At 40.6% G+C, this 24,229-nt stretch overlaps 2 protein-coding genes across 3 annotated transcripts; both read right to left on the bottom strand.

The window, feature by feature from the left end:
* Positions 1 to 218: 218 nt before the first annotated feature.
* Positions 219 to 13,272, bottom strand: skap2 (src kinase associated phosphoprotein 2). Of its 2 annotated transcripts, none has more exons than XM_023299431.3 (12): positions 13,062 to 13,272; positions 11,003 to 11,108; positions 10,832 to 10,857; positions 10,489 to 10,587; positions 7,853 to 7,933; positions 7,434 to 7,517; positions 7,155 to 7,279; positions 6,749 to 6,812; positions 6,492 to 6,614; positions 5,348 to 5,422; positions 3,452 to 3,564; positions 219 to 589 (listed from the first exon to the last, which is right to left on the bottom strand). In XM_023299431.3, exons 1-12 carry the CDS (start codon positions 13,099 to 13,101, stop codon positions 497 to 499), a joined length of 1,029 nt encoding a protein of 342 aa, XP_023155199.1. In that variant the 5' UTR covers positions 13,102 to 13,272; the 3' UTR covers positions 219 to 496. The 2 variants fall into 2 exon arrangements, with proteins under 2 accessions (XP_023155199.1, XP_023155198.1); XM_023299430.3 differs by having other exon boundaries at positions 10,489 to 10,590; positions 13,062 to 13,262.
* Positions 13,273 to 17,244: 3,972 nt separating this feature from the next.
* hoxa2b (homeobox A2b) lies at positions 17,245 to 19,141 on the bottom strand. The gene is made up of 2 exons (XM_023299444.3): positions 18,604 to 19,141; positions 17,245 to 18,131 (listed from the first exon to the last, which is right to left on the bottom strand). Exons 1-2 carry the CDS (start codon positions 19,004 to 19,006, stop codon positions 17,455 to 17,457), a joined length of 1,080 nt encoding a protein of 359 aa, XP_023155212.1. The 5' UTR covers positions 19,007 to 19,141; the 3' UTR covers positions 17,245 to 17,454.
* Between the last annotated feature and the right edge of the window lie 5,088 nt (positions 19,142 to 24,229).

The raw sequence follows: 24,229 nt of genomic DNA on the forward strand, positions 1-24,229 counted from the left end.
GATTTCTTCCAACCATCACACAGGTTTTTGAATTCATTTCTCCCTCATGTTTCATGTTAACGGTCGTTGTCAGCTAGGTCTTTAAACATAATGTCAAGATTTGCCTTCCTTCACCATCTTTGTCTCAGAGGTCATGTCTGACCTTTGAAGAGTCTCTATTGCCACCTTGTGGTTCAACCAGCAGGTTAAACAATAAAAAAAATGGCTCTCATCCAACATAGGTGCTCAAATCTTTATTAATTTTGCTATATGCAAAATTCTAATTTGCCAAAAGCAGTGTATGAAATGATGGAGTGTAAAAAAAAAAGCACCTTGAATAGAAAATAAATACTAACAAGCAGTGCAAAGTGCAGATATTCTGGAAAAATACTCAGAAATGTGCTACAGTTATAGCATTGGCCTCTTCTAACGACTATAGGAGGGATTCCAGTCATAAATTTTGAACTAAACAAGCAAGTGAAATGATGAACCTTGCAGCTATGAGGTCTGGGTGTGTCTACAGAGCATACAGCTCCATCAGGTACTCTTTGGGAACAATACCTACAGTTCCATTCTTCTCTCCGACCCACCAGCCGAAGCTCTGGTACTCCTGGAAACATAAGAAGCAGAGACATGGGAGGAATAATGAGAATTAGAAGTAATAATCAGCGGAGCAAGCGACACTTTCTTTGCCACAACTATCTGTTTTCCATCCACTTGACAACCTTTCTCGTCCCACCTCTCTACCTGATGTCAGTTTTGAGATTGTGCACACTTCCCCTTCCACTCCAACACAAAACCTCCTCAGTGTGCACGCAGCACATCACGCGTAAATCTGTCACAGCCTGACAAGTAATAGCTCCAAATGGCTGTCAGCATGCTGAGATGTGAGGAAGACACCATGAGAGATGGGAGATCTGAGACAAGAAGAGAACAACCCTCTCTGAGTCTGCAGGAAGACCGCCTGACCTCACATCAAAGTCTTCCCGGGACGTGAATCAGCGCGTTTCGAACCTGGGCAATGTTTCGAATCCAAGCCAGAACTCAAGGACAGGGAGGGAGGTGGGGGGGGGGCACATCTGTGTCCAGTTATTCCCAAGACAGAGTAATGGATGTAAGCGATCATATATTAGTAATAGATGAAGGAAGATTGCAATATCAATAGTGAGGGGTAACATTGGCAGTTGTGTGGTGATGGGCCATCCATCATGTCACATAAAGATGGGGTTTGACTTACTGTCGGTGTCACATAGTCCAGATGATGCGACTACAGCGAAAAAGTCATTAAAACATCAGAATTATTAACAGCGGATTAAACCTCGTGTACATAACTACAAGAAACAAACAGAAAATGTCACTTCAGTTTCAATAAATGCGTCATATGATTAAAACGGCATTTCGTCACAAGCCCCTGGAGGGAAATGCAGCGGTCTGACATGAGATGTGTGTGAGAGGGTGTGTGTGTGTGCGCATTACGACTTCCTGAAGCAGCCCTTTGAAAACGGCAACACCTCATTGTGTAGTTGGTCGGCTGACAAATAAATCACGGTTGAGCGAGCGCCGGACACAACATGAGAACACGTATACGGAGCTGTGGATGACTAATGACACCACACACTGTGACAACGTTAACGCAAATGCCCCAAAGCTGACGAAAAAAACACCGTCCAGCAAGTTTTTACACGTCTACCGAATCAAAGGGTGCAGAAAACAAGACTGTAAAAGACATAATTAAGGCACATTTGACATCTCTCGATGAGTTTACTTGCAACATGGGGTGCGTGAAGGGGATTGTGGGGGGTTTAGTGCAGCATATCCGGTCACTCTCCCTCAGTGAGGCCTTACAATCAGCACCAAGGTCCTGACTGGGGGGTCTCGCAGCTGTAACGCTCCGGCTATTTCTGTGCTGTGGAATGGGGGAGGGATGCACGGAAGAGGGAGAAAGGAGAATTGGTGGTGGAGGAGGGAGTGATGGTGGTGGAGGAGGAGGAAGGGGGAAGGAGTCAGCCGTCCCTTTAGCTGCAGCTGGCTGCTGCAGTCCAGACAGGTTTTATGGTCGTTGCCCTCGCAGCGGGCCGCAACCCCCAACACCAAGGTTTCAGCCTAATGGCACTCCCAGCCTAAGTGAAAGGGCAACTTGATTCTTGAGCCCTTTTTTTCCACACCAAGGAGGAGTAATAAACGGGCATTTGGTCAAAGAGTATTGATAGGTCTGTCTGCTTTTGTGCATTTGTGGCCTTCCATTAGTGCTGAAAGAACAGTGGAGTGATTGGTCAACAGAAAATTGGGATCATTTGCTGTTCTGTCATGTCATTTATACAACAAAAACACTAAAAAGTAGCTGGTTTCAGTCTCTTAAATGTGAAAAGGTGCTGCCTTTTCTATTAAATTGTTTTCCCGTGAAAGAAAAAAAATCCTGAAAGTTCAATTTTCATATTATAATTTAGCCATATACTAATAAATATAAGAGAATTTTCTACCTGTGAATAATGTACTGCATACATGACACTCTAGAGGACAGCAGTAACATGTTTCTTTGCTTTTACGTGCCACTAGATGGCAGACTTGAATTTGAAAAGGGACCTTGCCAGTTACAACCTTCTGTCTCAGTTGACTCCTTGCTCCATAGAAACCAAACCAGACAGGAAATATAGCCTGTCTAGATGGAGCACATTTCACACTTTTTTATTTATACATGCTCGTGTTAAAGCATAAAATTCCACTACTCATTTTCTGTCCGATGCTCCAAAAAAAAAAAGAAAGAAAACTTGTTAAATGTATGACAACAAAATCCAATTCTGCGTTCATGTGAACCGGTTAAGTACAAAAGGGCTCCTGTTTAGTTACATAATACAGGCAAAGAACGGCCCCTCAGTCCTCCCACCCAGGCCTAGCTGACAAGCCTCGGAAATTGTGCGTCCACTACACGTCCTCACCTGTTCTGAATAGAGTGGCGGACTCAGCCCGGGTTTCCTGAGAACACACATTCCTATTTGCCGAGGTGAGAGAGACGTCTGAGAGGTGTGTGGGCTGAGGGCCGCTCACCGCCTGGCATGGCAGCAGCGACAGCGCGCTGAAACGGTCCAGATGGAAGTGATGGAATGGCGCCGTGTGCCAGCTAAGCCCGGCCTCCGCCAACAGCACTAAAACAGTTTCCGTTGTGACACAGCTAATCCCCGTCAGAATGCCAGAGAAAGAGCCTAGCCCAGTCTGCCTCTTACCATCAGCCGTCCACCTCCAGGCGGTAGGCCAGGCGCTGCCAGTAAATGGTCTGCATAGTCGGTTCCTCTGAGGGCCTAGAAATAACTCACTTTTGGTGGTCTCTAACCAGCGTAACCACTCCGACTGCAAACCCCTTCCCAAGCTTTAGCGTTACACTTTGGGTTTGAGCTAATCCTGGTTTCACGGTACATCAAGAAAACGCTCAACAAGAGACAAATCAACGTTTTCTCCAGGGTTGCCCTCACCGTACCTTGCTCAGGATGTAGATGGCATCTCCACGTTTGAAGGACAGCTCGTCTGGGTGGTCCGCTATGCAGTCCCATAAGCCCTGGTAGTAGTTCTGGTAGTCTGTGCTCTTATCAACTGCATGGAGAAAACAGGAAAGGAGGGAGTAACAGATTATGTGCTTTCTTTTTTACAGAGACAAATCATTTTATATCTGTAACTGTGGTGCAGCAGTGATTGTCAGTATGGAACAAAACCAACAGGAGGCAGTGGAGGGCCTGCAGCTGAATCTGATGGCATCATGAACCAAGGCAAGACACATGCTGTGTCCCAGTTCCACAATAGTTCCAAGCAGGTTTTGAGTAGAACTGAATGATTTCATTGCAGTTTTTCTAACAAATATTGCAATTTGCAATGTAATTTTTTAGAAAAACCTTTCATTTTTATTTGTTCTGTAATAAATTTGAATCATGTGATGGAACATTTCACATAACAAACCATCAAATTATTAAAATTCAAGGTTCAGAATTTAAAAATATAAACTGCTGTGAAAATGCATTTATTATTTTTTAAATGGCAAAGGAGATAGGACAAATATCGCCATAGCCGTGACTGTGTTAAATAAAGTAATAATACTAAAAAATAAAATCATTCATTCATGGTTCAGAAGTAGCATCTAAGTACTGAACATTCTGCACACAAGTCAAATTAATAATAATAAAAAACAAAGCCTTAGGTCAGACATGCTGCATAATGTATATTCGGAACTGCAGCCCTTGCGTTTTGCTAATTGCATTGTTTCAAACTGCTACTGATGCAGAAAGGAAAATGGATAAGCTTGGCACGGCTGCAAAAAAATTAAACGGAGGTTTAGCGGGAAACATGTCGAGAAAGAGCTCAGAAAACAAACTAAGAAAAACACTACTATGTGTACGCTGAGAGAAAAAAATCTGTGGAATGATGCAGCTTTCACAAACTGAAAAAAAGTCACATATCAGTAAAATAATACTATTTTTAGCCAATTTAAGTACTAGTTTTTGACAAGGACATTCTCTAAAATTTTGGCCTGTTGAGATGTAAGTTAATACTTTTTTCTGTGACTTTACTAAATTTTATCCGTAATTTACCAAAACGGGGGAAATTATGTACAATTTTCAAGTCCTACTGTACAACTTTTTTTTTTCAAATGAGAGAAAATAATATATTTTTTGTTGATTTAAATACAATAAAAAATAGTGTAATTTTTACAATCAAATATTGCAAAAGAGCAACTAGGTATTTATAAAAATACAGATTTTTGATTGATATTATTTGTAATTTTGGCATTTTTTTATGGTTAACATATGAATTCTTATTTTTTGTGACTTTACTAGTTATTATCCATAATTTAACAAAATAAGGAAGACGTAAAATAATTGTAAATACAGGTACAATTTGTTGATAACCATTTATTTTTTTTACAGTGTAGAAGTATATTAGAAATGTTAGTATACAGTATGCAATTAGTATGTAGTCATGGCAGTTTGTGTTTTGATCTCTCAACTAATATATTCATCTAAAATGCTGCCATTTAGAGTCTGGTGGTGACCCTCAGTGCTTGATAACCACAAGAGTCTTCACATAGGTACACGAGATACAAGATATTTTTGCTCTTACAAAAGTACAACATGCTGCTTATTGTAAAAAGGAAGTTGGCCAATTTTGTTCAAGTTATTTCCAGTGTTGTGCTAACTTTCAGTTGTACACACGAACTTCCTCTGCTAAAGTCACTTCTTCTAAACCCTGAGCTTAGAAGGCGACAGAATGATCTTTCGTTGATCTATCTCCTTCTTCCTCCTGTATCTGCAGTGAAAGTTAGCTTCTAATTCATTAAATATACCAATCAGTCTTGAAACCAGACACAAATTTCAGTGCTATGTACCTGGACCAGGGAGAGCTGGTTTGCTTGATGGCTCAGCTTTTGGAGGAGGTTTTACTGGAGCAGGTACGTCGTCCTCTGGAGAAGTAAAAAAACAATACTGATGAGTTAGTTGATACAGAGCATTAACCAATAGCAGAAAATTAAAACATACCAAAGAATTATCTCCGATTTGTTCATGTTTTGATGGATGCCTGAGATTTACAGTCATGAAAAACAAACATGTTTTACATCTCCAATAACTGAGAGGCTGCCATGAAAGAAAGAAGTTCTTCCTCTAAAAGCAGCACACTGAGGTTTGCTACTGATCACATGAACACGAAAGTGCCTTCTGGAGGAAAGTTCTGCGGTCAGATGAAACTAAAATTGAGCTATTAGGCCACAATGACCAGAAATATGTTTGGAGGAGGGAAGGTGAAGCCTTTAACCCCAGAACACCAAAACTACTGTCAAGCATGGTGGTGGCAGTATTATGCTCTGGGGCTGTTATGGTGCCAGTAAAACCAGGGCATTACACAAAGCAAACTGAATAATGCAGACAGAGAATTACCTCCACAATCATCAGGAAAACCTAAAATAATCAGTCAAGATATTAGGTTTTGGATGCAGCTGGGTGTTTCATGAAGAAAATGACCCCAAACATACATCAAAAGTGGCGAAGAGATGGCTGAATTAGTCCAGAATTAAGAATTTAGAATGGTTTCCCCAAAGTCCTGACTTAAACCAAGCCAAGAACCTGTGGACCATGATAAAAAAGTAAGTTTGTGTCAGAAAGACAACAAATTTAGTTTAACTGTACCAATTCTATGAAAAGGAGTTCAAAGATACAACCACAAGCTTGCCAGCATCTTATGAACAGCTACCAAAAGTTGAGGTGAAAATTTAATTTAATCAAATATTAGCATTGCTGTATGCATATTTTTGACCCAATAGATATTGTCATATTACCAGAGTCATATTGTCATAATAACTCTATGAAAGAACCAAAATACACAAATGTTTTCTGTGACAAAGATAAATGTGTTTCAGTGATTCCAGTTCTAGGAGTCATTGGAAACTCAACACTGCCATAATAAGAGTGGTCTTTCCAAGTGTATGTAAACCTCCTGTTCATGACTGCATATATAAACCTGCTGTGTGATCAGACCTGGGAGTTCTTCGTAGATGTCGTCATCGATCGGTTCGGGCTCAACGGCATCAGCAGCCTGTCCGATATCATCGTACATCTCCTGTTCATCCTCCTCTTCTTCTGGGATGATGCCTGTCATATCTACAAACAGGTGAACATGCGAACGCTCAGTAAACGTTGCATTTTGGTGAAGTTTGCTGGTATATTTAAGACAAAAAGCACTGGCATTATAGAGCATAATAAAGTGTTCTCATGATTGGAAAAGTTGTTCAAACCTCTCAAAACAAAGTCTATCTGTTTCACCCATTCCTCCGCCTCTCTCACCGATGACGCACAAAACTGTGATGAAAGAGGCGAGAAATGAAAACTGCAGTCAGTGCAATAAGCACCTCTACATATATTAATTAACATAAGCAAATAATACTGCATTTATGCATAGCAAAATGTTCCGCATGGAAGAGCCTGGATGTTAGGAACGCTCATTTACACGTTTTAAATATGCGTGGCAGGTCGAGACATTGCAAAGACGGCAGTGTCAAGTGAATGAAAAGGTTTAGATTTAGTGAAGTGCATGTACACACATTCCGTTCCAAGATTTAAACATGGCACCTCTCAAGTGCACATTTGTTTTTCAATTTAGGAAGCAAAATTAGCGAGAACACCACTGGAAGACACTCGTACCTGGTAGATTCGCTTGTCCGGAGCCGAAATTTCAAAGCAGCAGTCTTTCTTGGAGTCTTTCCGTAAGGTGCCGTTCATTTTGACAGTGTAGCCGTCGATATTGAACTCGCCCTTCTGCTGTTTGTCTGGTTAGAGACAATTATAGCGTCATTATCAGTGGTTCAGATTTAACAAGTGCAAAGGCTCTGTCAAAAGCTGGGATAAAATCCACCTGGCTGGGTTTTCTAAGACAGTATTGACGGAAAATTGGGATGAAATGAGAAAAACAAACAGAGGTACCTTTCTCGCTGCCATAATAGTAGAAAGTATGATGGCTCAGAGCACACCATCTCTTCTGCCACTCGGTGCCAAAAAAGCTGTGATCTGTGGAGGAAAAACAACAAACAGACAGCTAGAGGAGATCTTCTTGTATATTTGGAAAGCTGTTAGAGGCTATAAATGCTGGCGCTGGGCAGTGCTTACTTTAGGACATTATTTGCAGTGTCTGGCCAACAGTTTTGTAATTTTGAATGTTATTTTTATACCATGTGAGCTCATCCGTGCAGCTGTAATTTCTAGACTCTTATTTCTGTTCACATAAGTCCAAACACTGCATCAGTACATTTTTGAGAGCTTACATATTTCAGTGTCTAGGCCACCTCTCTGCCTGCTTCCGAACAAAAAACATTTAAATAGCATTTAATGAAAAGAGCACCAACCCTTTCTTCGTTTCTCAAGATATCCTGCTTTGAAAACATATGGCAGATCCTGAGCTGCTACAGGTGGCAACTGCTGGGCACCTGGAGAAAGAGTTAAAGAAACACAAAGAGCCAGATAAGATATAATAAGATAAGATAAGATAAGATAAGATAAGATAAGATAAGATAAGATAAGATAAGATAAGATAAGATAAGATAAGATAAGATAAGATAAGATAAGATAAGATAAGATAAGATAAGATAAGATAAGATAAGATAAGATAAGATAAGATAAGATAATTCCCAAAGGAAGTTTTTTTGACATTTTCCTCAGAAAAAAACGGAATGAAATAACATGACAAATGCAGTGCCTAGTAGAAATCAGTAAGCTATACAGGGGGTCCTCGGTTTATGACGTCCTCGACCTACGGCGTTTCGTTGTTGTCGGAACTGGTTACGAGGGTCCTCGGTTTACGACATACGGTTTCGTCGTTACGTCAGGACTGTTTACGTGGAACTAGTTGGCAAGTGTAAAATCAGTGCAACATTAAGTCACTTTACAAGAAGATAACACTGTTATCTTCTTGTAAAGTGACTCATACATGCATGAAAGTCATTGATATTCATGACTTTTCTGAAGAACTGATCAAACGGATATGTTTACATTTTCGGCAGATTTACGACTTACAGCAAAAATCGACTTACGTTGCACAGTAGGAACACAACTCTGATGTAAGTCGAGGACCCCCTGTATACTACTGTTGAAAAGTTTGGGGTCACCCAGGAAATTTCATGTTTTTCCAACTCACACTTTTACTCATGTGCTAACATAACTGCACAAGGGTTTTCTAATCATCAATTAACCTTTCAACACCATTAGCTAACACAATGTAGCATTAGAACACAGGAGTGATGGTTGCTGGAAATGTTCCTCTGTACCTCTATGGAGATATTCCATTAAAAATCAGCTGTTTCCAGCTAGAATAGTCATTTACCACATTAACAATGTCTAGACTGGATTTATGATTAATGTTATCTTAACTGAAAAAAAACAGCTTTTCTTTAAAAAATAAGGACATTTCTAAGTGACCCCAAACTTTTGAACGGTAGTGTAAGTACAATACATTACTGGAAATAAAAATAAGTTAAAGTAAGCTAAAATAAGACAGGGATAGAAAAATTAAGAAGTAATACTGGCAATGGTGCTGAAGTAGTGAAGTATCACACATGATAGTTAAACATTTACAAGTAACTGAAACATTATGCATGATTTAAAAAATAAATAACATGTTACACATGAAAGTGAAATATTGCAATTATGGCAAAAAACCCAAAAGGTTTCTCGGAACTCATCAATGTTAAAATAACAACAACAAAACGGTTTCTAAAACATTTAACAGACTTTACAATCACGCATTTGTTTTAGGGCTGCATGAATTTTCCTATTTAGCATTGACACTGCGATGCTCCTACGTGCAAATACCTCAAATGACTTTTGTTTGCAGTTTGGTACTAAAATAAAACACACATTGAAGTGAAAGCAGCGCTCTGTTTATGTGAATGTGAAAGTGCTATGAAAATAGAAGAATCATGATAAACAGACTAATCATGTTCTCAGCATTGATTCAGATAATTGGAATTTTAATTTTGGTCATAATCGTGCAGCATTATAGGTGGTTGTATGGAAATATTCTGGCTGCAGAAAGGATGGTGTTGATCAAAAACAGGAACATTTCCTTGCATAATAGCAGGAAACTCAACTATTTTGTTTGGACATTTCAGCACCACAAAGCTCTGTGTGACAATCCAAGGCAAAAGGCTATACACTATATAAACAAGATTCCAAACAGCTTATTTTTATGTCAGTTTTTATTTTCGATGCAGATGCACTTCCCTGCGAATGATTTATCCTTCTCAAATAGAGTTATTCAAATCATCTGGTAAACACTCCTGTATTTTTTCATATCTCGCTCAGAAAAAGTGATAATCACAATGTCAGTTTTGTCAATATCGTGCAGCCCTACACTGGTTAATTTAAACTGAGAGCAAAAGCCACTTTGACTCCACTGAACAATGTTTAACTTCTCAGTGCAGGAGGTTCCCCCTTGCAGCGTGCAACTTCAACGCAAATGTTCAAATGCTGTGTCAAAGTTGCTTTGTGTGAAAGAGCAGCCATAAAACTGGCAGCTGCTTACAGCCCATAAACCCCCCGTCCCCTAATCACCATTTCACAACGATTTCCCCGATAGTCTATTTTAAAAATAAAGGCAAATGCAAAAATCTTGCCTTGATTGCCTCGATGGAGCGCACCGGATTAAAGCTACCGTACACTGGATAATGTTTTTTCTCTTTCTCACAAGACTACAGCCGTGGCAGTAATTTTCAGTCCCCAGGCTGAGAGCAATAAAGCTCTGGCTGTCAAAGGGGTGGGGTGAGGGAGGCGGTGGGAGTAGCAGTTGTGCCCCCAAATTGCTTCCCAAGTATGTTGCCAAGTTACAGTTGGAATGTCTCCCTCTTTGTGCCACTCAAAGTCACTTTCTTCAAGGAGCAGACGCCGAGATTTGTATATTTTCATGCCAGGCTTCAATGCGTTAATCCGCAGCTTGCGAGCAGTTAGCCAGTCAATTCTGGACGTCTGCTGAGTGTTTCTGGCTTACCTTCGCAGGTCTCCTCATCCTTGTCAGTGCGCTCCGACTGCAGCGACCCTCCGTCATTGTTGCTGTCAATTTCCTCCTCGTCATCCGAGTCGTCGCCGCCTACTGGAGCAAACACAGGCAGCCGTGAAGTAACAGTAATGCAGTGTTTTCCAGCCTGTTGTGTGTATCTATGAGGGGGGTTTTCCCTTTCTGCACTGTTTGGGGAAGTTTGAAAGGCACTAACAGGTTAAACAATTCTGTATTTTGCAAGAAAAAGCAAGCATTCGACAAAATAGCCCTACTTTTTGTGCATCCACTACATTTTGCAGCCTCAGTTATTAAAGTGATTCAACAAAAGACTTACTTTTATCCTTGAAATCTTGTGGGAAACTGTTGCCGGGGGGAGAGACGGCAAATAGACGTTAGCAGCTTTAAAAATATTGCATCAGCGAAAGGAATGTAAATATTAAGTGACACATTTGTAACCAAACTTCAAAACAGGAAATGTTTGATTTATTGGTGCACACAGACGTACCCTTGTTTGACCTCCCTGATTCGTCTGATGAAGGCCTCCCTCTTCTCCTTCGCCTTCTTGCTCAAGTTTTCTCCTTTCAAGCCATCGTTGAGGAAATGTTCAAGATCTGAACAAAATATTAGGTGGAAACATCCACATGCAGTGAGATACTGATGGGGATGTGTTTATTTGACAGGAAAATATATGAACAGATGTGGATTTCAGGGGAGAGGCAGGGAATATATCCTCATCAATATACAGAATATGTGGACTGGTCCTCCCATAATAAAAATAGTAAAGTTGTAGCGGAATGTTACTGCAGTTTGAAAAGCAGCTAAAACATCAATTCGCTGTGCCTCAATTGGAGCTGCACCAATTAATCAATTAGTTGTCAATTATTACATTAATTGCCAAGTAATTTGATAATCAATTAATCAGTTTGAGCAACTTTTAATAACAAAATATTGAAATTCTCTGATTTCAGCTGCTTAAAATGAATATTTTTTGGTTTCTTTCTTCCTTTATGGCAGTAAATTGGATGTTTTTTGTTTTTTTCTGAACAAAACAACAAAAATACTCATTGGTTGCAGCCGTACTGTTCAGTCGTTTATATCTTGATTACAGCTGCAATGATTAGTCGATTTAATCGATTAGTTGGCACGTATTAATTAATCGTCAAACTTCTCTGATTGCAGGGTCTCAAATGTGAATATTTTCTGATTTCTTTCCTCCTCTATGACAGTAAACTGAAAATCTTTGTATTTTGTTGTGGATAAAACAAAAAATCTTAGGATCTGGCAGACACTGATCGATATTTTTCCCCATTTTCTGACGTTTTACAGACCAAAGCAACTAATCAGTTATTCATTAATCAATGAAAATAATCAGTAGTTGGAAGACTAGCCTGATTTTTATCTTTTTCTTTTCATAAATCAAGACATTTCCAAGCATAAATTGATGCAGAAAAGGGACAAATTTGTGCATACAAATTCAACAGAATGCAGGAAATGAAGTGTTTGATGCTTTATTTTCCCCTGTGGGCCCAGACCTCTGTTTAGCATCAGGTCCTGAGCAGCCACAGGTGGGGACTGCTGGAAAAAGGCTTCAGGAAACCTGTTAAAGAAACACGTCCAAGTGTTCTCTCTAATCAGTGTTGAAAGGTGTTGCATCAATGTTGCAGAAGCCATTCAAAGCTGTAGTCGGTTGTAAAAGTCAAAATAAGGGGAGAAACGCTGTTTTTACAACTATGAACATGTCCAGTTTGGTTATTTAATGCAAAACTCGGTTATTGTACATTTGTTTCAGGGTTCCACGATGTATGAAAATAACTCAATACATCATGCTACAACTTTTTTGCTGCTTAGCACACAAATAAATCGCACATGGAAGTGAAAGCAGTGTTCTATTTATTTGAATATGAAAGTGCAATAGAATTTCTGTCTCCAAATTCAGTTATTGCGATAAATAGCTGGATCATGATCTCAAAATTGATTGAAATAATCTGTATTCGAAAAGTTTGTGTTGACGAAAAACAGATACTTTGTCAGCACTTCCTTGCAGTTGTTGCCACCATATGGAGGCAACGCAATGAATTAGTCTGACCATTTAAATCAGCACTTAAAAGCTCCAAAGTGCAAAAAATGAGTTAAAAGTCACCCAAAGCTGCAAACTGCTTTGGATTCCGGTGTAACACCAGATGAAAATGACTCCAAATGATCTTTAAAATGAGGCATTTGATGGCCAACATTTCCTGGGAGCCCAGACCCGTGCTGACTGTGCCCCCTGACTGCTGAAATGACATCTACGCCCATGAAACACGGCCGAGCAGCCGTGGAGACCCTTCTACATGTCAACACGCCACCACAGCAACAGCCTGAACGCTCATTGTTTGCTCCATATGAATGAAATTCCAGCTCAATATAAGTATTCTGCTGACATGCCACTGACAGAAACTTCACCCATGTCGAGTCTGTGGTTCCTCTTTTAACAAACACTCTGAACGTTAGTGACACAAGCCTTCAAAGCAACACGGAAACCAAACAAAGCGCTCAAACAAACATTCATGTGTCGGTATTTTTACCTGAAATAAGCGTAGTTAACTCCTCGGGAATGGCGCGCATTGTCAGCAAATGTGTTGCCTGAAGCGATGGACCGTCCAGCAGCGGAACAGCAAACTTTCACATGATACGGAAGCAGCTCGGGGCTCAGAGATACGGAAGTTAATCTGCTAATTATTTACCAGTGACCCGTTGAGTTCCCCTGCAGGACAAACCTGCGCGGTGTTCAGCATCCTGCTCTGACGTTTATGGCTCTTTATTTTTCCCTTTTGACTGCCACTGAAGACTTGATGCTTTAATGGCGTCTTTACGCAATAATAAAGTCCAAGCCGTGCGCCGTGATCATATTTTTGATTGATTCCAGATAATATTTCTCTGGCACTTAAGTCTCTGCGCGCTGTGAGTGTCTCAGTGGACACATTATTGGTGTCTCTTTTTACAGTGATACAAGCACTTTGAGTTTATGAATATGTCAACATTGTAAATCTAAACAGGGAATCATTAATAGTCGAGGAGCCAATTATATAACACTGCTCTGGGTGTTCCTGTGCCAGCTCTTTTACGCACCGGTTTATTCCTAAATTTATTTGGCATTTTCCATCCTGTCTGATGCATCTCCTTACATGAAGCCTGAGCCTCCTGGTGTATTTAAGGAGACAAAAAAATGGCCTTTTGTCATATTGTTTATAAAGCTGTCAATCATTTATTAGGCATCTTTTGACAGGCAGCATCACCCAATCCAGCTTGAAAGACTGAGCCTTTGAACTGTGGAGCCTGTTGTTGTGGAGAAATGAGACAGAAATGTCAGTGCAGCTCTGGCTGGGGCTTTGTGAGGAGTTTCAGGTTTGACTGTAGCTGCAGGTGTTGGAGAGCATTTGTCCATGCTGCCAGATACACTGAATCTCTGTAGAAATGCTTCAGGTTCTTAGCAGGGAGGGAAATATGTGTCCAGAGATACATCATACACTATGTAGACGCTGTAGGGAGGCCTTTTTCTGCTACTTTTGCAGAATCATAAAGAAAAATTGTGCACAATATTTCTGGTTCTTTAGGTTAGAATGATGTAAATTCAAATCTAATCTAAAATTTTAACTGCAGATCCCATTTTACAGTTTCACAGTTCTTTCAGTTCGCCTGTTTAGCCAAACTGCATAACGCAAAATTAAACCTTATTCTACTGTTTCACTGTTCTTCCTGCAATCAGTTTCCAGTGTTGCTTCTGTTTTAGCCTCACATATGGAAAACTGTGCACAATGCAGATGTTTCTAGCTCTTAAAGTTACTATAATGTGATATAAAATCTAATAATTTGTGTCTTAATGCAGAATTAAACCTCAGATATTATTCCACTGTTCCACAGTTCTTCCTACAAAGAGTTTCTAATATTTTTTCTTGCTTAACCTGATCATATGAAAAACTGTGCAGCACGTAGATGTTACTGGTTCTTAAAGTTACTATAATGTGACATAAAATCTAATAATTTGCACCTTAATGCAAAACTAAACCTCAGATTTTATTCTACTGTTCCATGGTTCTTCCTACAAACAGTTTCTAACGTTGCTTGTGTTTTAGCCTCATCAGAATCATATGAAAAACTGTGCACTGTGCAGACGTTCTGGTTCTTGAGATCATAATAATGTGACATAAAATTTAATCCTTTATGCAAAACTAAACCTTAGATCATGTTGTACTGTTCCACAGTTCTTCCTGCAAACAATTTCTAACATTGCTTCTTGATCAGTATCATCATATGAAAAACGGTGCAGCATGTAGATGTTACTGGTTCTTGAGGTTATTATAATGTAATCTAAAATCTGATCCCTCACTTCTTAGTGCAAAATTAGGCCTCAGATCCTATTCTACTGCTCCACAGTGCTTTCTGCAGTTTCTGGCGCTGCTTCTGTTTTAGCCTCACATATGGAAAACTGTGCACAATGCAGATGTTTGTGGGTCTTGAGGTTATGATAACATGACATAAAATGTAATCCTACTATCTTTCTAACGGTTTCTAGCGTCGCTTCTTGTTTAGCTGTATCTGACTAGCCAGTACATTCTTTGAGAGCCACAAATGCTCTGCGGTCATTCAAAACCTGACCCCCTCCTGACCCGGCACTAGTTCCTCCCAGCTTGGAGAGCAGAGGAGAGCCAGCTTGACCTCCGACCCCTGTGTGTGTCTCTGTGTGTGTTTAAGTGTGTGTTTGTGTGTGCTTCTGTGTGCACTTGTGGGAAGGGATCTACTGGCACAGTGTTGGATTTAGTTTCCCATAAAGTTTCATCTGCTTGCCTGGCACCTCTAGAAACACCTTCCCTTCACCGGTTCCTTCCCATTTAATCAGTATATCGGTTTGTAATCCGCATGTTGAGGATGCTGCAAAGTTCCTCACACAGTACAACATTGTGCAGCAAGTTAAGCTAATTCATAATGCAGCTGCATCAGCATATGGCATATATGAATACATATTATGGCACAGGGTTTAGACCTTTTTAAAGTACTTTTTGGCTCCTATTCACAACAGGGAGCACTGAACAAACAGCTATTAACTGTATTTCTACGTATTTTTTCTTTAGCATACAGCTACTTGGATCACTCTCTATTTTACAGGCATTAGATGTTTTTTATGATACATTTTAGTATTTTTTAGCTCCTATTCCCAACTGGGGGCACCGAACAACACTTTATTACTTGTTTACATAGTTGCACACTCACTTTTTTTCCATGCAGTGATGACTGATGCTTTTGCCTTAATGTTGTGTTTTCTGTCCTGTCATAGTCTTGGATTAGTTTTGGGTTAGGAATGCAGTTTATTTCCACTATGTGGAGCGTGGATGGTAATAACGTTGATTTGGGAGAGGAGTAGAAATTAAAATGCTGCAGATTTTTGCTACATTTTATGAGTTTGTGGGAGAAAATTAACAGCCAGGCCTCACCAGGGGGAAATGTTGGGTATTTTTCTTAATATTAAACATAAGAGGAGGTGGATTTGTGTTTAACTCGTCTTTTAAACACTGTAATTCTGATGCACTGGGGTCCTAGTAGCATGCAGGAACCTCAGCAGCACACCACGATCTGACTGCTTTAGTGCCTCCTGCTACACTCCATCAGCTTTGTTTTCGAATTATGCACAATTTGCAATCACTTTTCCTGCAGAAATAGCAGTTTAACACTTCAGTTCACATTTTTTATTTTTGCTCCGAGGCTCTAAGCCCAGCAGTGCAGCTCTGACTACAGGCTGCAGCAGAAATCCTGAGCCTGTACCGCCTGCAGACTCCGTTCAGAATAATTAATCAGTGTGACTGTTAATCTCCTGGAATAGTGGCTTTTCATCAGGCATTTTCCCCCTAAACATTAAATAATGTAACATAAAAAAACAGCTGCTGTTGCGTCTCAGTGAACGTGGAGTCGAGGATCAACTGGTCGGTTTGAAAAATTCCTTCAGCGGCAAATGAAACCCGTTTGATGCAGATTTATCTCAAATTCATAACGATTTAGTATAAATGAAAAGGAATAAATACGCGAATCCGTCTTGTTGGTTGACTGATATCTGCATATGCACGGTCGATTTTTGCTTTCTCCGATAGCAAATTAATTAATAAATTATCCAATTTTACGCATCGATTTGGAGACGGTGTTTTACGCGTGCAACTTTAAGTGAATTAAACATCGTTTTAAATCATATAAAGTTTGGGGAAACAACAATGGAGCGAGATTCTTAATTCCAAGAGATTGCATTACGTTGCGGATCAGGCTATAAACAAGCACCTTCAGTCCTGTGAGTTTTATAGGCAATAAAATTTAATTAGAACGCCAAGAAAAGTCATAGCTTTTGGCCTGGGACCCCTAGCAGGTAATTCTCACTGCAAATTTACTTTTTCTGGGTTTAAACATGCAGAGGCAATGAATCTTTCTCCACTCCTTCTTTTTTTTTCTTTTTTTGTCCTGATACCACAAGGAAAAAACTCCCAACTAAGCCAAGGAAAGAAAAAGTAGGTCAAAGAATTACATATTTGTAATTTATTCGTGCTTCTATATTTATGTGCAGTGCATCCTTTTTTGGTATTTATTTTAGTTAGGAAAATATCCTTTGGCTCCACAGATAATTCATGTGTTTTATGTCTCACAGGCTAAAGCATATTTTTAAATAAATGATGCAGCCACAATCAATAAGCTCTCAACTTGCTTATTGTGAAATAAGACAATAGCAGCTGATTGCAATCGATGTAAAGTTTTATTTCAAGAAAAATACTGTGCTCAATTATAGTCCAAATCCATATAAAAATAAATGTCCTCTATCAGCCTATACTGAAATAAACACTCCACATATATAGGCAAGATGTTTTTTTCGCTTTAACTTACCTTAATTGTGAGATCTATTAAAATTTATTGAGACCAAAACACAAGAGTTTAAAATCAAACATTTCAATAGCTCAGGTTCTGCAGGTCGATTGTGGTGAGTGTCTCAGCAAAAAGGTCGAAAGTTTCGCAGGATAAAGGCAGAGGACTTTGTGTGGAATCGGACAGACTCGGTGAGAAAGAGGACGAGGATGAGAAAACTTGGAAATCCTGCAAAGAGAGGCCCGGGGAATGATCATTGTCCGGGCCTATTGTTGGCATCGCAGCCGTGGGTGTCGGGTTTGGAAAATGTTTCGGATTTTTCTCATTGCTGCTCAAAGGGGCAACAGTTGGGCTTTGGTTCTCCCCATTGTGCGCGTTCTGACACGGCTGTGAAGTCAAGGTATTCTGGTGGAAATACCTCTCCCTCTCCAGGGGCGCGCCGCCGTCCGCCGCCTGCTGCTCCAACTCGTCGTCCTCCTCAGGCCCGTCGTCCACACACGCGTACTTCCCCTCGCTGTCCCGGTTCTCCTTGCTGTGCGTCTGCCTCTTGTGCTTCATCCGCCTGTTCTGAAACCACACTTTCACCTGCTTCTCCGTTAAATCCAACAGCGCCGCTATCTCCACCCGCCTGGGTCTGCACAGGTATTTGTTAAAATGAAACTCCTTCTCCAGCTCCAGAAGTTGGGTGTTGGTGTACGCAGTCCTCAGCCTCCTGGATGCGCCTCCTCCGCTCCCGCCGCTTTCTGGCGTCTCAGGTGAACCTAAAAACATAAAGCAAATATATTTTTTTAAAGGTTGGCGATGAGAAATAAAACACAGTTGTGTGTTGGGGGCAAAAATAAGCTCTGTGGGGTGAAACTCGTGGCAAGCAGGCAAGCGAGGAAGCAGGAAAAGCACCGGGAGTGGGAAGATTTATGGGCCCCAGGCAGAATATGATGGGTCTGCGTGGACAGGACAGGACGAAGGGTGAAGATTAATGAACATGCCAGCTGCTGGCCCGTGTAAGAATAATCTATCACTCTCCATTACTGTCAAACATTAACACTCTTACACTGCATCACAAGTCAGTGCGTTACTTGATGAGATTAAGCATGCTTAAATCAAAATCCTATCCTGGCTTAAAGGGACGCCCACGCTGCTCAAGGCCCCGGGATGCAGCTCCTTGCAGAGGGGGAATCCTCAGACAATGAGGAGCCTTTTTGTGCATGGAGGTTATTAATCATCATGTCTTGCCTTGGGGGGAGAAGTAGAGTGGAGAGGAGTCAGTCGTTGTCGCGGGAGCAGAAGAAGAAGAGGAGGAAGAAGAAGGAGCAGCAGCAGCGGAAGTCTGGTTCCTCTTGATGCTTTTCTTCTCCTTCATCCACGGGTACTCCCGGGGCAGGGACGCAGCCTGCAGCGGGCTGCAGCCTTTCAGAGCCTGCTTGGAGCGGCTGTGGCGTGGGTGGACGCTCGGGTTCAGGCCGGGAATGGTGTGCTCAAAAGGAGGAGGAATCAGTGTCGACTGTGAAAGCGCTGAGCCCTTGATTGATGAACTTTGAAATGCATCACCGACAGGGTTAGTGAAAGATGTCAGGCACTCAGCGAGCGACGGCTGGCTGTTGATGAAACCACTTTCTCGCCCAAATTCGTAATTCATCTCCTCCGCGCTTGTCTCGAAAGCTCGCTGATTCTGAGTTGATTCAGAAGGAAGGAAGGAAGGAAGGGGGGGAGGGAGGAAATAATAAAAATTAATAAGCAGTTTATTTTCATAAACTACTTAACCGGTTATGGTCGTATGGAGACCTCTATGCTATAAACTATTGCTTTCATGAGGACATGGTCGGAATTAGACCGTGCTGCTTGTCACATGATTGCATCTGCCCAATGACAATTTGGGGTTTTTATCAAAAGAAGCCACTGTCCCCTGTGATTGATCGAGAAAGTCTGAGGGGTAACGCCTCATTCCGGGGGTAGGGGTTGCTTTATTTACACTTTTTTTTCTGGGTCAGTTCGTTCACCGCTGCCCACCTCCCTACCTCTCCACTCCCCCTTGAAAATGCACCCAAAAGTCTTCTTTTTGCGCGTCCACGCAGCTCGCCATGGAAGTGCGTTTCCTCTAAGTGCATTTATTTCCGTGGCACTGCGCTCCACAAATCATCTCTGCTGCCACATTTGTGTCTCATAACGAGGTCACCCGAGGCGTTAATCTTGACACTTTTCTGTCTTTCTTTTTTTTTTTTTTTGCCGGAGACGCAAACACAAGCAACTACATGTCCACCCCTCCCCCAGCATGTACACACAGAAAGAGACAAATTTCTAATGGATTCCGGCGAAATTTTGCATTGATTACATTTTAGGACAATTTAATCTAAGCTGTCCGGTGTGTTATGTTTTTATATGTGGCTTTATCATCGAAGTTTTACAGGAATTGTGGTGGGAAAACAATATTTTGTGTCCGTATAAGAAGGCAGTTGGCTTATTTAACGGGCATTTGTCACCATTTTTACAGTTTATTGCTCCCTGCCCCGCATCCAATTTCATTTAGTTTATTTCACCTATAGGGATATTGTTGACCCAAGCCAACATCCATACACTTCAGCATTATTGGTTGTAGCACAGCGGAGAGCAGAGAATGATTTCCCACTGCAGTGTGAGGCTTTAGGAAAGGTGGGGATCTGATGGCTGTTTATTGCTCGGGCTCTAAACAAAGAGCCCTGGTAGCCTGTGTGTGATCAATCTTTCTCGCCAAAAGGTCTGACAGCTCCCTGCCCATAAGAACACATTTAAACCATCTAACACTCCCTTTAGATCATATATGGCCACGAAGAGGAAGACAGACCCTCTGTAGGGCTGCAGGGTGAGGTTTTGAATCTAGAAATGTCGGGATTTTCTCTCGTGGACGCACGACCTTTACGCACAAAGCTTTTGGCACAATCATTTGGTAATAAAAAATCCACGCAAAGACGAGGCACTGTGGCTTTTATTTTTTTGTTTTTCGATTTGCAAAAAGGACTATACTGGCACTGAAAAAAGAAAGACAAGAAGAGAGGACTGGATTTGGCTTAATGGTATAGAAACGAACGGAGCATCAGTTGTTTGCTGAGGTGAGTGGGTGTTGGCATTCAGCACAAATCCCATTCACTGCCATACCTTTCTCTCTGCCAGACACCCAGGAGAAGAAGTCTTTCTCTGGCCTGCTTTAAAATAACACATCTTTACGTTTAAAATGCTTAAGTTTCTGCAGACCAGTCTACATTTTGGCTAATTTTTGTCGTGCAGTGTAAAAACGCATCCTAAATATGCACGTCTTTTCAAATAGTATTTCATATTCTTGCTTATAAGACCACAAAAAGACAGAACATAAAGAATATTTTGTTGACATGAAATCTGTTTAACCATTTGTTGTATTTTAAATTTATAGAACTCCATCTATCCATCGCCCATTGTTTGGCATTTGTGATTATTTCTATAAATCATTATGTAAGCTAACCACATTATTTTACGCCTTCATTTAGCAAAACTGCGCGAAATTTATGTCTGTATAAAGAGTTTGTGCTTGTCTTTAAATCGACTCAGGTGTGAAAACAGAACAAAGAAGGAACAAAGAACCTTCTTCAGCGAAATAACCCCCCAGAATATTAGGTGTAATTCGATATGAACACACGCTGCCTGGAGACTGGAACATTTTTTTATGTATTTGCAAACGAATTTTGATTTATGTTCTTTGCTCAGAGATTAAACGACAAGAAGCAATTTTCCCCCCCTGTTTTGCTGCTTGTTCTGAACGAATGCAGACGACAAGACGACGTCTGGATGAGCTGTGAACAAGAGTGGCACGTTTCCCGTCTGTTCTGCAACGACGAGGGGACATCTGGGAGGCAAGCAGGCCGAACCTGCGAGCACTCACGGGTTGTTTAAAGACAGAATATTTCAGTCACAATACCAGGACTGCTGTTGTTTTTAATTTAGTGAATGTGATCCAGAAAAAATGACCAGATTAAACAATAAATGACTGAACAATTACAGAGTGTGTATGTTTTTTACGTGCGTAAAATGCAACGTCTAGGAGATACATAATCACGGTGAGGTGACATTATATTTAGAAATGATATTTATTGAAATAACGTAGGTGTTTACTGCATCTTATTTGCTGCATTATATCATGTATCACATTATATTCTCCCTGAGGGGTTGGAAAAAATGGAGAAGAAGAAATACAAGGCAAGCCTGAATTCAAGGCGCATTGTGGTGCGTCTGGAAAATAGATTTAGCGTCGTGTGTGTGTGTGTGTGTGTGTGTATGTGTGTGTGTGTGTGTGTGTGTGTGTGTGTGTGTGTGTGTGTGTGTGTGTGTGTGTGTGTGTGTGTGTGTGTGTGTGTGTGTGTGTGTGTGTGTGTGTGTGTGTGTTCTCCCGGAGACAAAGCAGCGTTCACGACAGGATTTTCACATTACTGTTTTATTTATTGAGCCGCCTGGATTCATGGGAAGATTTGACAGATACTTCAGGCGTATTATGGGCCCGCAAATCAAACAGTTTTGCAAGTAAACATGTGCAGAAATATCGTTAAAAAACCCTTACAGGTACGGTAATTTTTTTCTCCTGCCAGTCAGAAAATCAATTTTGGAGAGAGGAATAAATGCCATGCATGAACAAAAGTCTTCATAGTGATGGATAAGGCTCATGTTTGAACGAGTAAGACAGCATCCGCCTCCCCAACTTTAGTTTTAATACACAATCTACCTGTCTGTCTGTCTGTCAGTTCTTTTTGGATTCAAGTCTCACAGTTGCTCTGTAAGTGAAGTCACAAGCAAAATGTGCATGAAGGAAGTTTTACAAAGGATTTGAAAGCTTGCAAATTGATGTGAATCTGATTTACAGAAAAAAAAATTGCAAGAAAATGTATTGGTACGTCCAAATATCAATGAAAGCAACATTAATCTGAGGTGTTATCAATCTGCTCACCACTAAGGTCAATCCTTTATATCTTGAAACTGGAGAAGCATCTATTAACACAACCTCAGTTTCCACATCCTCTTTGGGATTCCTCCAAAACAACAGACTAGTAGCATAAGTGGATGTAACAGACTCCCATGTGCTCATTACTTTACTCCCCTGAACTTCTCCTCCACAGCCGACTTAGGGCCTCCTCTGTCACTCCTGGTGTCATGAGGTTTGATGTATAGGGGTCACGAAAGGTCACCGCAAACAACCTCCCTAGCAACTTTCTGTTTTTCTGCAGCCAGGCTCTTCGCACGGCACCAAAGATTTCCACACGTGAGGAGGTTTCTACACCGTTTTCTCCTCATTGTATTAAGTCACTAGTTATGTTTTGGGGGAAAATCTCTTGTCCTCAAAAAACATTTCCCCACAAAGGAAGGCTTAACAGGCTACATGTGGCTGACCTTTTTGGGTGAGAGAAAGGGGGGAAAGGGGTGAGGTGGACTAAAGGTTTGGGCTATTTTGCAGTTTTAGGAGCTCAAGTTTACCAGCTCATCACTGCAAACATACTTCTGAGAATGTGTCCTGACCAAATGGAGCATTCGTGCACAAATTATCTGACATGTGCATGTAAGTATCCACATGTTGCACATTTGTGAATATGAATTTATTGTTTCATTTGTTGAGTGAAGTGCAGCCACATGTATTAAGCCTTTCATATGTCCAAATCTAAACCATTCTGAAGCATAAAGCAGAGTTATTCAATTAATATTTGCTTTTTGTTTCTTTGGATTGAGAATAAAGGGGATCTTTATGTCAAACAAAGCCCTGCTTTCATTAAATAAGGATATTTAAAGAGCAATTTATGGTAAAAAATAAAATGCCTATAAACTAAAGCAGAAATTAAACAGACCAAAGCAGGGTCTAATATCATGTAATGGAAACCACATAACTGGTGATGGTCTGCAAGGAATGAGGAGTGTCTTGCTTGGATTTCAGGAGGACTGCAGGGGATAAGTTCCCTTTAATATTTAGAACACTTGCATTAGTCACTCCAAAAAAAAAAACTAAAAAAAGAAAAAAAGTGCCTCATTTTTGTGAAAAACTTCCTTAAATTTGAATATTTTCTGGTTTCCTTACTCCTGTAAACTGAATATCGTTGAACAAGACAGGACATCTGTCATCTTGGGCTTTGAGAAACAGTGATCAACACGTTGCACCGTTTTCTAAAATTTTAACGACCAAACAACTAATCGAGAGCATAATCAACTCAGTAATTCTTAAAGAAAATATATTCAAATTCTCTGATTCCAGCATTTTGAACTGGCTTATTTCCTGGTTTCTTGCTTCCTCTATGACAGTAAACATGTTTGAGTTTTGGTTGCTTCTTTTTTTTTTGCCATTTTATGATATTTTATTGATCCAAACTACTAAAACAACTAATCAAGAAAATAATCGACAATGAAAATGTTCGTTATTTGCAAGGCTAGCCTGGATTTTGTGTTTTTCATTGCATAAACAAGGACACTTCTACCATGAAGTGATACAGAAAATGCGCAAATCTGTGCGTAAAAGTGATCCAGAATGCAGGAGATTAAGGATTTAATGCTCAAAATTTCAGACCTCTGCTTTATGTGTCAACTTGAATGTTCAAATGAAATATAAGCTCATTAAAAAATGGCCAAACACTATAATGGACGTTTCACATAAAGTGCCCAGAAAAAAGCAGCTTTGGCATCATTGTTTGATGCTCATCAGCAGGTGTGAGTTGCATTTTAGTTGAATGAAATAAACAACTAGACTGGAGTGGATCTGACAAAATGTCCCAAATCTGCAACATCTACGCCTAGTGTGCCCTGAACGCATCATCCTCTTGTTCCTCAGATGAGCCGCTGCCTCCACCTGCTGGTGAACAGAGCGCAGCAGCAAAGCACAGAACTG

Source organism: Amphiprion ocellaris, chromosome 9 (genome assembly GCF_022539595.1).
Source record: "Amphiprion ocellaris isolate individual 3 ecotype Okinawa chromosome 9, ASM2253959v1, whole genome shotgun sequence".
NCBI classification, from domain to species: domain Eukaryota; kingdom Metazoa; phylum Chordata; class Actinopteri; family Pomacentridae; genus Amphiprion; species Amphiprion ocellaris.

Coding starts and splice junctions, on each gene's coding strand:
- hoxa2b (XM_023299444.3), bottom strand. CDS start 19,006: ATGAATTACGAATTTGGGCGAGAAAGTGGTTTCATCAACAGCCAGCCG. Junction 18,132..18,603: donor ACTCTACTTCTCCCCCCAAG/GCAAGACATGAT, acceptor TTATGTTTTTAG/GTTCACCTGAGACGCCAGAA.
- skap2 (XM_023299430.3), bottom strand. CDS start 13,101: ATGCGCGCCATTCCCGAGGAGTTAACTACGCTTATTTCAG. Junction 6,813..7,154: donor CGGACAAGCGAATCTACCAG/GTACGAGTGTCT, acceptor CTTTCATCACAG/TTTTGTGCGTCATCGGTGAG. Junction 5,423..6,491: donor CATCTACGAAGAACTCCCAG/GTCTGATCACAC, acceptor TTACTTCTCCAG/AGGACGACGTACCTGCTCCA.